At 38.2% G+C, this 14,365-nt stretch overlaps 1 protein-coding gene across 2 annotated transcripts in view; it reads left to right on the top strand.

Moving 5' to 3' along the window:
- Nucleotides 1-14,365, top strand: part of xdh (xanthine dehydrogenase) — a 252,474-nt gene that overhangs the window by 195,806 nt on the left and 42,303 nt on the right. For both annotated transcript variants that reach the window (XM_051924248.1, XM_051924249.1), the window contains exons 27-29: nucleotides 7,991-8,072; nucleotides 9,090-9,185; nucleotides 11,765-11,893. In XM_051924248.1, coding sequence (XP_051780208.1) covers nucleotides 7,991-8,072; nucleotides 9,090-9,185; nucleotides 11,765-11,893 — 307 coding nt within the window. The remainder of the gene's footprint in view (nucleotides 1-7,990; nucleotides 8,073-9,089; nucleotides 9,186-11,764; nucleotides 11,894-14,365) is intronic.

The raw sequence follows: 14,365 nt of genomic DNA on the forward strand, positions 1-14,365 counted from the left end.
AACATGTGAAACATTGGTAATGTAATAAGCCACCAAGAAAAGTAACATTGCAACAATGCATGCTACGACCTGATTGCTGTAAACAGAAGTAAAAACAAAATCGAGCCCAGTGCATTTTTTAACTGCCTTGTAGCGCAGTGGTAGTGCTGCTGCTTTGCAGTAAGAAGATTGTGGGTTCGCTTCCCGGTTCCCCCCTGTGTGGATAGCGCTTTGAATTCTGAGAACACTGCTATATCAATGTAATGAAGTATTATTATTCTTATGTGTCCAGCCCTCTCTCTCTCGCGCACCTGTATGTGTGTGTGTGTCGCTCTCTCTCTCTCTGGTTCGCTCGCTCGCCCGCTGCACGTGTTCCTGCAGGCATACGCCGCATAATTATTTATTGATGGCTGAACACTTCCAGAAAGACACAGTTGTGTTAAAGGAGTGGGTTTGAGGATAAAACAGTAAGTGAATGAAAAGATGGAACTCTGGAGAGAGCAACACAGAATTGTCCGTGACTGAAAACTGGTTTTGACAGATACATGCATATCTTTTTTGAAAGTTTGGCCCTGTGCCTTACTAATTGTCATCGCAAAGGCCAATCTAACAGAAAATTGTCTTCATGTAAAAGTAAAAGGAAAATTATCCGCGACAAAAAAACTGTTTTACACGCTACATACCAACCCGCGGCGTAGCATACGCCACATAATCACGCCGCTTTTTTAATGTTTGTTAAGCAGAAGGAAAAAAATGAACATTTGCAAAATCCGTAATTTAATAAACCACCAAGAAAAGTAACATTGCAACAATGCATGCTATGAACCAACATACAATCATCGTTCAGTACGCACTGCCTGCTCATGTGCCCACCCTCAACTCCTCACCTGAGTCGCTGTCGTCTGTGCACCTCTGAGCCACGTTGTCTTTTCATTGTTCTTTACGGTTCCGGCTGCTTTTCTATATGTAATCCACCAAGTCACCCGACCAATCGTGGGGAACAATTGCAAGCCCCGGTCCCCATTACGAATGGGGTTCAACGGCTTACCCACGTCTGTCGGCACCGGGTAGACACACGTTGATCCATTCAGTGTAGCGCACGTGCAGTACCAGACATCCAAGGGCATCACAGACCTGTTAATGCTCAATCTCACGTGGCTGAAAGTCACTTGTCCCTCTAAGAAGTTGGACGCCGACCGCTTGGCGATCGCGTAACTATTTAGCAGTAGGGAGTCTCATTCGTTTTCGGAATTAACCAGACAAATCGCTCCACCAACTAAGTACGGCCATGTAACACCACGCACAGAATCGAGAAAGAGCTATCAATCTGTCAATCCTCTCTGTGTCCGGGCCGGGTGAGGTTTCCCGTGTTGAGTCAAATTAAGCAAAATTTGTGTGTGGTGAGTTGTTGTGTCCGGGCACATGAGCAGGCACTGTGAATGCCTTGAGAGCATGGGTGGACGCGTGCCGGGGAAAAATGAGTATCTATATATCTTCTTAGATATAGACAGCATCTGATAGTTGTGATAGTTTTACACTCCAGTACATTGCAGTGAACGCTGGTAACAGTCAGGCGGGTGGGCGGGCAGGCGTTCTTGTCCCATGCTCTTAGAGTTGGTGGGCATGTCTCTATATTTTCAGCATCAAGTGACTCCGTGAAAAACCCGAACTACAAAGAGGACTATTTCATTTATGTTACGTAGAATGCCCAAAGGGGACTGGGCGGTCTCGTGGCCTGGAACCCCTACAGATTTTATTTTTTTTCTCCAGCCTTCTGGAGTTTTTTTTTGTTTTTTCTGTCCACCCTGGCCATCGGACCTTACTCCTTTCTATGTTAATTAATGTTGTCTTATTTTAATTTCTTATTTTGTCTTTTATTTTTCTTCTCTTCATTATGTAAAGCACTTTGAGCTACTTTTTGTATGAAAATGTGCTATATAAATAAATGTTGTTGTTGTTGTTGTATATTGGTTCGAGTTGTTGGGCGGTGCTCTGTCATTTGTATCCCATGGTCGGACGACTTGGTGGATTATATATGGAAATGCAGCCGAAACCGAAAAGAATAATGAAAAGTCAACGTGGCTCAGTGGTGCATGTGTACTGTAGCAGAGACGAAAGCGAGTTGGTGAGTTGTTGTGTCCAGGCACATGAGCAGGCACTGTGAATGCCTTGAGAGCGTGGGTAGATGCATGCTCGAGTTGGTGGGCGTGAGTTGGTGGGCTGGGCTTTGTGAGTTGACTGACATGGCTATTTTTTGCGTATCCCATGGTTGTCTTCCGGCAGTGTGAATGCCTCGAGAGACAGGGTGCCTTGTTTGGTGAGTTGTTGCAGTGTGTGAGTTAAAAGCTGCGATGGTTTTACATGCTGGTAACAGTCAGGCGGGCGGGCAGGCGTTCTCGTTCCATGGTCTTAGAGTTGGTGGGCGTGGCTCTGTGTTGTCGGCGGGCGTGGCTCTGTGAGTTGTCAGCGTATCCCATTGTCTTATCGTTGGTGGGCAGGTCTCTGTGAGTTGGTGGGCGTGGCTATATTGTGCGTATCCCATGTTTTACACGCTGCATACAGCGATTCACATCCGCGACAAACATGCCTCTTCTTAGATGGTCCTGCCGCATCCACCCTCATTCTCGAAGCATACACACCACCTGGTCATGCGCCCGCTCGCAAGAGCAACTCACAGAGACCCACCCACCAACTCTAAGACCATGGCGTGTAAAACAGTTTGCGATGGTGGACACGGTCGTGCGTCGTAACTGAAAAGAATAATGAAAAGTCAATGTGGCTCAGAGGTGCATGTGGACTGTAGCAGAGACGAACATGTTTTGTGAGTTGCTGCGTCCGAGTTGGTGGGCGTGGCTCTGCGAGTTGTTGTCATATCCAATGGTCTTAGAGTTGGTGGGCGTGGCTCCGTCCTGCATGCTCCATGGGTGTCTTGCTCGCTGGCGGCTTAGTAAATTATATATATAGATTTTGGGTTTGAACATATTTCAGTCCTGATGATTACAAATTTAATCTTCATTTCTCTTAAATGTCAACACAGATTCCATTATGTTACAATTTTTAAACAGAGTTGTAAGTGTAAAAGCAATATATCTTAGAAAAGTGAGACTGATTTAATCTGTTTAAATTTTTAACTGAAATTTGCTAAAGGAAATAGGTTTATGGTCATAAGAAAGGGACAGGGTGGATTTTTTTCTGCTCTTTCCTGTTACAAGGGTTTTTACTGTTTTTTCAGAAGCAAAGGCAGGTGTGAGTGTGTTTGAGGTGTTTCTTCTTTGTGGCAGGCAGTAAATAAATAATTAGTTGGCTTCATATTTGTTAAAACAAAGTAAGTGACTGGGTTATACAATAAAGAGGGTAAGGAAGGAAGTAAAACATTGTTATTTACTTCAGGTACATTTAAGAGCAAGCCAGTGAGCAGTGACACTAGGATGAAGGATAAATAGTACACATTTAAAAATGAAAACTTTCAAAGAGTCAAAGTATTTTTATTTGCATTGCTCCCAAGACTCATACAGTCTCATATAGTGTGTTGCCTTCTGAGTGTACAGGAAGGGGACCTCTCTGGAAGGTTGGGTAGTTGGATAGCCAGAGCAGCAGTGGAGTCAGTTGTCATTGTTGATGTTAGAACAAATGACATACAGGCTATCATTTCTGCAATCCAAATTTAAAGAGTCATTTGCTGACAAGGTGATTTTCTTTGTGCCATTTGCCAGTGTACATAAAACTGAGAAGATTAGAAGACTTAACATGTGGCTCAAATTTTACAGTAGGTTAGAGGGGCATAGGTTTATGGGGCATTGGGAGTCATTTTGTAATAGATAGGACCTGTTCTGCTGTGATGGTTTATATTTGATCAGAAGGGGTACAAATGTATTGAGGAAGCATCTAAGTAGGTTAGTTGAGGATTGTTGAAACTTGGATGGGTAGGAAGTTCAGGGCAGGCCAGGTTTACAGATTCCTATGAAGGGATGAACAGTAATGTAATATCAAATACACACAGGAAATTAATTTCTAGTCAAAAGTGCCATAAAAGAATAATACAATAAAATTGCTTGCGTTAAAACTAGAAGTGTTAAAAATAAAAATAATGAGCACATAACTTTGATATAACAGGAATAACAGAAATCTGGCTGATAACAGAGATGGAGAGGTCTATAACATAGATGAGTTTTACATTATTAAGAAAGACAGGCAAAATCAAAATGGTGGGGAAGTCACCATTTACAGTATGTAAAACAGAATTTAAATGCAAAGCTTCTTCATTTATAGGGAGAACCACATCTTAGTGAGGATGTTCAGATTCAATTATACAGCATTAGGGATCAAGGTCTCATATTAGGAGTGTTTATTAGACCTATATTTATATCTTTTTAATAATATTAAAAGGCGACTTTAGAGGGAGATATGTTTACTAACAAAATATTAACTGGACTAGCCTTACAAATAGTAGAACATAAGAACAACAGTTTTTAGATGTAATCAATGCCTTTTTATTGACAAAGTATGTTAAAGCACCAATCATGGGAGATGCTTGTCGAGATTTATCAATCTGTACTAATAAGGAAAAACTGAAGGGATAAAGGTAATTTAACTATTAGGAGCTAGTGACTATAATAGAAATAATTTCACAATGTTTTGGAAGAGTACACATTCTTGAAGAAAAAACAGTTAAATTTAATTTTAGTAGAGCAAACTGTGAACAGAAGGGGACATGCCTAAATGAGATAAATGGGGGTAATTTTCTGAGTGTGGAGGCAGTTGAGGAGATATGGGCCAGGTTTAAAAGAGTTTAACATATAGTGCAAGTAATCCTAAAATTTAGAAGCTGTAAAAAACTACAAAAACTCTGAGGTGGATAAATAAGGAGCTGAAAAGGCATATAAGACCATTAACTCCAGTGCTAACTGGGGTATACGAGTATGAGAGCAACGATTGAAAAAGGATGTTAGAAAGGCTAAAAGACAGTTGGAGAGAAATTTTTCAGAAAATGCAAAAGATGTCACAAGGAGATTCTTTCAGTATTTTAGCAGTGAAAGAACAGTTAAGGAGCATGTGAAGAGTATTAGTAACAATAAAGGTGAGCTAGAATATATTGACAGTGAAATAGCAAATGCTTTGAACTTGCACTTTATTGAAGTTTATACATGTGAAGAAGTCGATAATCTTATTAAAGTAACTGGGACTACTAAAGGGGTACTAAGTAATTTTGAAATTACAGAGGGGGAAGTGCTGCTTGGATAAAATAGACTGAAATCTAATAAATCACCACAACCCGATAATATTTATGTTTGAGTGCTTAAAGGAAATTAGTGAGTATATATTTAAACACTTGGCACATATTTTTCAAATATCTGTACACACTAGGGAAATTCCTAAAGATTGGAGGCTAGCAAATATTATGCTGCTTTACATGATTTAAGCAACAACGATTATGCTGCTTTTAGATCTGGTGGTATTGCAGCATATACTGTAGTGTGTCAAGGAACAATTTGAAAAGACGTATCAGAGCGGTGAAGAGGCTGTAAGGGCAAAAAACTAATGAGTCATTCTATTAACAAAAAAAGATAAACAGCACTTGTGGCAGCAATTTCTGGCAGTAACAGGTTATAGGCCTATTGTATTGGATCGTGTTCTGAAGGATTGAGCAGAAAAGTTGATGGATGTCTTCACGGGTATATTTAACATTTCTCTTATTCAAGCCAGGGAATATCTAAGTAAGGTCTACAAGGTTACTGAACAGATTTTTTCTCACAACAGTCAGACTCTTAAACCTTCTTAGTTAATGTGAGTAGTGTGATACGAAAGAGTATTTTAGGTTTATATATTTTTATTTTGCACTGTTTTTGGTTTTTTTGGGTGTTTTAAGCAAAACACGATTTGATTTTTATGTATGTAAACACATAGAAATGATTATTAAATGAAATCAAATTAAATATTATCCCTTTATATAAAAAGATATTAACTATAGGCCAGTGCACATAAAATGCATTGGTAATGCAAAGGTAAATTAATGGAAGCAATTATTAAGGAAATGATTGACTAGCACATGTTTGAAATAGAACTATTAGCAAATACTCAGCATGGATTCATAGGTCTTGTTTCAGTAATATGCTGGAATTCTATGAGGAAGCAACAAAACCATACTTTAAGAAAGGTGTGTAAGCCATCATTTATCTTGATTTTCAGAAGATAATTTACTACATGAAATGTTAGTGGTCAAACTAATGGTAATGGTAAGTGGTAATTCAGGGCACTGTCTGTAAGTGGGTATAAAATTGGTTCAAACATAGGATGCAAACGGCAAAGGTGAAAGGAACTTTTTCAGAATTAGGTGATGTTAAAAGTGGCATGCCTCAGGGATCAGTGCTGGAGCCGCTGCTCTTTTTTATATACATAAGTGATGGACAAGAATATAATCAGTAAGCTGGTTAAGTTTTCAGGTGATACCAAACTAGGCAGAAGAGCAGATACATTTTTAAAGAGAGGTTTGTATAGCAGATAGGCTTTGGTAAATTTGAGGCAAATGAAATTTAATTGTAATCAAATGTAAAGTATTACATGTAGGAAGTAAAAATGTTAAATTTGAAAACTCAATTGGAAGTCTAAAACTTCAAAGTACGCCTAATGAGAAGGACGCATAAATAAATCATATTGGACTCATCACTATACAGTATATATAGGTAGTGTACATAAGCGATCTGAAAAGATAATAAGATGTAAGGTTATATATCACAATGTGTAGTGTATAAGTCATAATAAGGTTATGTTTAAGTTATATAACACACAAGTGGGGACTCACTTGGAGTACTGTGTTTAGTTTTAGTCTCAGTATTACAAGAAAACATAACAGCACCAGACAAAGTCCAGAGAAAAGTGATTCCAGGATTAAGAGATATGAACTATGAGGAGAGATTTAGGGAGATGAATCTTTTCAGTTTAAGCAAATGGAGATGAAGAGGGGGCTTGATTGAAGTGTTTAAAATTATGAAAGGAATTAGTATAGTAGATCCAAGCTGTTACTTTAAGATAAATTCTGCACCAATAGCATGAAGACAGCTGGAGGGTTGTTAAGGGCAGATTTTTCACCAGTTTTTATTCGAACAAAAAGCCATAGACACATGGCAAAAATTGTGGAGAGCAGGATGTCAGGGACCTTTAGATCTTGATTTTATGTTATTTTGGACAATATAGGTGAATAGGATGGATGAGCTTGTTGGGTTGAATGGCCTGTTCTTGTTCTAAAAGCCCAGGGCTTGTCAACAATTCCTGACCCTGTCACTTTCCTTATGCATTTTGAATGTTCTGCTATTATGTAAGCAGTATATAAATAAATAAAAATAATGCAGCATATATTAATTATTTACTAAAATGACCACCTTACTTATACCCTAAACCACTTTTCCCCAGGAGTCTGTCACTCCCATGTTCTGACTGTCTGCAGCTCTCTGTTTCCTGTCTGCACCTCTGCCTGTGAACTTCCAGCTTCGGCTTCTTGCTGTTTTTGTAAGACCACCACTTCAGCAGCTGTTCAGAAGTCCCTAACAAGTGCTATAACTTTCTTGCAAGATGAGGGCCCTAGCTTGTGACATTCTATAGGTGAGCTAGTGGTTAAGAGTCTAGACAGCAACTCCTGGGACCAGCATGTGGCTCATGCATGTTCTTTGTTTAATCTTACTTAAAATGTCTTCGTTTTTAACACCTGTTTGATATATATAACCATATAACAAACTTACCAATAATTGCAAGAAAATGCATCACTAGTCAAACAGAAAAATATACCATCATCACCACTCAGCCATAGGTTTCCCCACACTAATCATGGTGGAATTTGGAGGAGCTCTTCTCAACCCTTTTGTTGTTCCTTAATATACTTCCAATATCAAGACCTCCCATGAATAAATGCTCTTCTGAGGCTTGCTCTTGTTTAGGTGTCTCTTAAAAGAGGGTGGACTCTACAATAACTTCTGATAACATTATAAAAATAACAAAAACAGTACCTCTTCCCTTGCAGGCAACACCGGTGGAAGAAAAGAGGACTTGCCATCATACCAGTGAAATTTGGAATTAGTTTTACAGTCACATTCTTAAATCAGGTGTGCTTCTATCGAATTTTGTATAGTCAACAAAACTTTTTATTTTCTATATAACTTATGAGTTCTGCTAAAAGACATCACTTTTAATATGCAAAATGCATTGATGTATATTATATATTTGAAAAGAGCTTTTTTAGTTTGCATAGTACTGTGGATTTTTTTTTAATCATTAAGCAATAGAATATTTTCCCACCACAGTGCCAGTGATCACTAATACCTTTTATTTTCCAGAAATAATGTGATTAGGTGTGACATTTTTTTAACACAGTAAATATTTGTAACAATTTTCATTATTGTCAAACATATTTCATTCAATGTATGGTTTTATTCAATGGTCTTTACTGACCTTACAGATTACCTAGTGTACATACTGTAAAAGACCATCCCGGCTACAGACAGACACTGAGGCACCATGATATCCAAAAGCACACACTTTTTATTATTTTCTTCTGCTACGCACAGCACACAGTGCACAAACCCCACAAATGCTCACTGTCCTTTTCCTCTCTTTTCTGTCTTCTTCCTCCTGACTCTGCTTCCCCTAATAGAGTGAGGTGGCCCCTTTTATAACACCCTAGATGTCCTCCAGGTGCTTCGTAATGATCTTCTGGCAGCACTTCCTGGTGTGGCGGAACTGCTGCATGAGCACCCGGAAGCACTCCGGGTGTGCCTGGAACGTCTTCTGGTAGCACTTTCACATAAGTGCTGCAGTCCAGGGCTCCATAATCCTCCGGGCACCCCCTGGCAGTGGCCATGGGCCCCAACAGGGTCAAGCCTCCAAGCTCTGATCCCGTAGCCCTGACGCAGACCAGGACGGCTGCCCTCTCATGGTCCAGTAGAGGTATTGTCCCTCTCCTGGTCCTTCCACACTACATACAAATACAGATTAAGATTAAATACACAGTATAAAAAATGGAACTTCAAACTACTGTATAATGCACATATGACAATCACTGTAATAACAACTAAAGTGAATAGATTTTTTTAAGCTATGCAAGTAATTTATTGAATTTTTAGGCAGGGGCTCTGGTCCATGTTTATACTGATGGCTCAGTACTTCTAACCCATGGTGGGACTGAAATGGGTCAAGGTCTTCATACCAAGATGATCCAGGTATAGTCATTTTTTTTTTGGTTTTACATTTTCTGTAGCTGTGTGAAATGGTAATAAGTATTTGATAGCTGTTGCTGCAAGATTAAATTATATTTTCTCAAATGTTGACTTTTGTTTTTAAAGTTTATGTAAGTTAATTTTTAATTTATGTAAGCCTTTTGCCTCGTGCAAGTAGTATGTCACCCATGCTCAGGAGGAGATGCAATGTTCTAAAAAAATTAGACTGCAACAGGTGATTTACATGCAACCACTCTTTATTATATATGGTATATCAAGTAGTGCAATGCAGAAATTGGCAATGCTGTGGACATTCATTCACATGTCAGTTTCATTTATTTATTTGTTTTAAATGTCAGAAGCCTACAAAAAACAGCTAGCAGACCCCAGAATCATGTTCAGAGCACTGTTACAGCCTCTGCTGAGATACTGAAACTTAAAGGGATCTTCTCTTCCACACAAACATTAGGTGGATGAGCATTGGCAAAATATTGCAGTGCTTTTTTTCATTTCTGAAGGAAGTCGAGGCTTTCATGAAATCAAGGGGAGAGGACACTACTCTTTTGTCTGATGTTGAGTGGCTGCTTTACCTTGCATTCCTGACAGATGTAACAGAAAAACTGAATGATGCGAACAAAAAAATTTGTGATATGATGAGTATTGTGAAGGCATTTGAAGCAAAACTTCCATTTTTCATTCAGCAACTAAAACAGAGACTGCAGGACCTCCCCTGAGTTGGAAAGATATTGGAAAACTATGCAGGATCACCTGCTGTTTTTTATGTGCAGAAATATTTTCAGATTTTGTCCAAGTTGAGGCAGGAGTTTACGGACAGGTTCAGTGACTTTTTAACTGATCTGGATATGATATGATTTTTTATAAATATATTACATTTAATACAATAAATGAATAAATATAAAATGTAGGTAGCACTTGAACACTTTAATTTTTTTCAAACTAGCCGTTCCATGAAAGGTTTGTAAACAAATGAAAAATGGCATAAACATTTAATAATGACAATAATATATAAACAAAATTTCACATTGTTCCTACTGATTACCAATTTCATGTCAAAAGTACATACTTTCCTGTAAAATTGCATTTTGTAATGACCATCTGTAACAGCTAAGTCACTAGGAAAAGGTGAAAAAAAAGCAGGAATTGGTTTAATGCAGGAAAGTTTTACTCATGAGCAATTGTGTATAACATGTTCAAGAGTAATGTTTGAGTGATGTCTTTATCCATAGTGACCTACAACATTTGAGAAACAATTAGTTATATTTCTTTTGTTTTTCCAATTGGACTACAACCAGGTGAAGTGACTTTTGCATTATCACACAGTGTCAGTAGCAGGATTTGAACCCACAACATAAGGGTTTCAATGCCTTAACCACTACAACACACTGCTTGCCAATAATGTTAGCCCTTGGTTATGAACAAATGTATAGTTAGTATACAGAAAATGACTGAATTAGTTACATACTAGTACTTCTGATACACCTGATTAACCAACAACATTATAACTGACGATTATCGTCTTATGAAATATCCCAGGCAAAGCCAGGTAGCACAGCTAGTATAGAATACAATCTATATTATTTAAGAGAACATTTCTACTTTCAGTTTAGGTATTTAATGGTGAATGATAGGTGACTAGGCCAAAACTATAGCAGATTAACCAGATGAAAAAATTTATTAAATTTATAGGCATATTGAAGTATATTTCCTGTGGCTTTTGCTGTGTTTCATGTTTCATTTTGGAGTAATGACATTTATCTTGACGTTGATTCTTCAATGTGGCATCTGAATAGATAACTTTCATGTACATAAAGATCAATTTAACTATTTCTTGAAATACCTATTTTCACTGAAGGCAAAGACCCTCATTTATTGGCTTTGTCTAGTCATTTATCAATTTTTAGTTACAAAGGGATTGTGAATACTTGCATGTCATAACTGAATGTTAACACAAGCTATTTTGTCTGTTTTACATGGTTAAGTAAAAAAGTATCTGTAGTCATTTTTTACTTTTTTTTATTTATGGCTGCAGTGGTAATTGAGCATGTGTGTTGACCTTTGTTTGAGTATGTGAAGTTCTGCCAAACTTAGGAAACTATATTGAAAAATGAGGCACACAAAACTCTGTAATCTTTCTCAACACATAACAAATAATTTTTTACTTTCCTTCATATTTCATATATTGGTGTGAACAATCCAGAGAATCCGTTGTCATGGATGAAAGGCTATTCTTCTTTACATTGTTTAGTCATTTGTACAAAATCTATATACAGTAGTCTGAGACCAAGCAGTAGTCTGACAGTAGTCTCATACCAACCAAGAGAGGTTGGTATGAAATGCTGTTTGTGTATTTTAGCTATAAAGTTTATTCAGGCTTCAGGTAAATTAAATAATATGTATCCAGTCTCACGTGCATTGAAATTTGTTTCTTGATGGCAATGATTAAATATGAACCTATAAAGAAATGCACTAATTAAGAAAAATGGTCTTTTAATGACCCATATTCTCCATATTATTCAATGCTGCAATATTTTATTAACCTAGACATTCTTATTCACCTTCAGGTTGCCAGTAAGGTTTTAAAGATTCCTGTCTCCAAGATCTATGTCAGTGAAACGAGCACCAACACGGTCCCAAACACATCACCCACTGCAGCCTCTGTCAGCTCTGATTTAAATGGAATGGCCGTCTATGTAAGTAAAACGATGATTATCCCGACTGTGCCATTTTGTATTACAACTTTTAACATTAAAAAGTACATAAACTATTGTAAACATGATGATAAAATTATTGAATAATATTAAAATATAGCAGGATTCATTTTGTATACACAAGGTCATTTTATGAAAATATGCCTGGTTTTGAAAGTTACTGTTAATAGATTTACCATGAGAAATTCTCTAGCTGGTAAAGGGATACCAGGAACAGCAAAGATATTGGGATGGCGTAGAATAAAGTGCTGTAAAAATTCACCAGGGGATACTTAAGTAAAATCCACTTTGGTTAGAGATTACCCTATGTGGGAGAAGGTGTTTCACTAAACTCTTCAGTAGTTACTCCTCTTTTTATATGATTGAAATAATTCTTCCACAATTATATTACAGAATCTCTTGGTTTGTACAAACTTCTGCACAGTTTACTTATTATAACATACATCGCAAATAAGATGAGACAATCAACAAGTCAATGATAAAGAAAAAGGTAAAAGTGGTACTCTAGCATAGCACTAATTATTATTTAGGTGACTTGAAGCTATTGAAAAAAATACACATTTTGTCAAATTATCTGTTTATGCTGACATACATACCCAAACATTAAACAAATTCAGGCAAATCTGACCTGTAGCCACACAATAGCTAGCAAGTCACTCTCATACTCAGACTCAAACTTCAACGTTATTGTTATATGTACTCAGTATAATGAAAATCTTGTTCTGTCAGTCCTCCAGCAATTAACACAAGAAAACACAACAATAAAAAAAAACTCAGGTGAAAAAAAATGCAAAAAAAAGAGAAGTAAGAGTGCTTGTACAAATAAATAAATGCTTCAATATAAACTCTGCAGTAATATGGTCTCAAAATGGCCTTCCATCCTTCAGATACACATCAGTCTGCAGTACTGAGGACAGGGGCAGTGGATGGGTCCTATTTACAAGGCTGATGGCATAAGGGAGAAAATTGTCTTTTAGCCTTGATGTTCTAGCTGCTATGCTCTTATAGCGTCTTCCTAATGGTAGCAGTATGGACAGTTCATGTAGTGGATGGGATGTGTCCTTAGTAAGGTTATGAGCCCTCCTGAGAATTCTGATGTTATGGATGTTTCTAGCGTAGGGAGTGCTGTTCCAAACATATTTTGTGCCAATTTAACCACTTGCTGTAGAGCCTTGCGGTCCGGTGCCGTACTGTTCCCAAACCAGACTGTGATGGAGTAGGTAAGGCTACTCTCAATTGTATATTTGTAGAAGTTGCTGAGGATAGTGCTCAGCATGCCAAACTTCCTCAGTCCTTCTCAGAAAATACAACTGCTGCCGCTCTTTCCCTGCCAGGTCTATGACATAATAGGTCCAATTAAGATCCTCAAAGATGTTAATATCAAGAAATTTAAAAGTGGCCACTCTCTTCACCTCAGTCTCTGCAATGTACAGTGATGGGTGCTTACCTCTCTCCCTCCATGTGTCAATAATCATCTCTTTTATTTTGCTGGTTTTAAGAAAGAGATTACTGCCCTAACACCACTTCACAGGGCCAGCCACCTCCCTCCTGTATGCTGACTTGTCACCCATAGAAATGATGGTGGTATCATCCACAAAATTTCATAATGCTTGTGTTATGCTGTATTCTCTCTCAAACTGGGGCAGGTAAAGTCTCAACAATGACTATTTAATGAAGACAGATGCTACATTGTCAGTATAGGCAGATATTGACATCCATCAGCAAAAATTCCTATAGCTGTGAAAGAATCCCCAGTCCTTTATCCCTCAAAAAACTGGAGGATTATCTTACCACGGTTCGGAATTTGTATCACAGGCGGCACGGTGGCACAGTGGTAGCACTGCTGCTTCGCAGTAAGGAGACCTGGGTTCGCTTCCTGGCTCCTCCCTGTGTGGAGTTTGCATGTTCTCCCCATGTCTACATGAGTTTCTTCTGGGTGCTCCGGTTTCCTCCCACAGTCCAAAGACATGCAGGTTACGTGCATTGGCAATCCTAAATTGTCCCTAGTGTGTGCTTGGTGTGTGTGTGTGTGTGCCCTGCCCGGGGTTTGTTCCTGCCTTGTGCCCTGGGATTGGCTCCAGCAGCCCCCCATGACCCTGTGTTAGAATATAGCGGGTTGGATAATGGATGGATGGATTCCAAGAAGAAGTGAAGCTATTTTGAAGGCAAAAGGTGCCCACTACTTCATATTAGGTCCTTGATATTAAAATGTCGTTTTGTGTTATTTTTCAGTTCAACTACCTTAGGGTCTTGTTCATATGTAAAGGTAAGATTAATAGACAAATTCAGTATTGTGGTAGCAATTTTGCAGATGTTGCACTGGTCCCTGTTGGTGAAGCTGGGAGTGAAATCTTCATTATCTATTGCCACAAACTTCGGATAGCAACTGAAAGAATGAGATTATGAGCACAGGCAGCCAAAATGAGGCTCCTTTGCAGGATTTTAAGGCTTGCT

Source organism: Erpetoichthys calabaricus, chromosome 3 (genome assembly GCF_900747795.2).
Source record: "Erpetoichthys calabaricus chromosome 3, fErpCal1.3, whole genome shotgun sequence".
In the NCBI taxonomy this organism is placed as follows: Eukaryota; Metazoa; Chordata; class Cladistia; order Polypteriformes; family Polypteridae; genus Erpetoichthys; species Erpetoichthys calabaricus.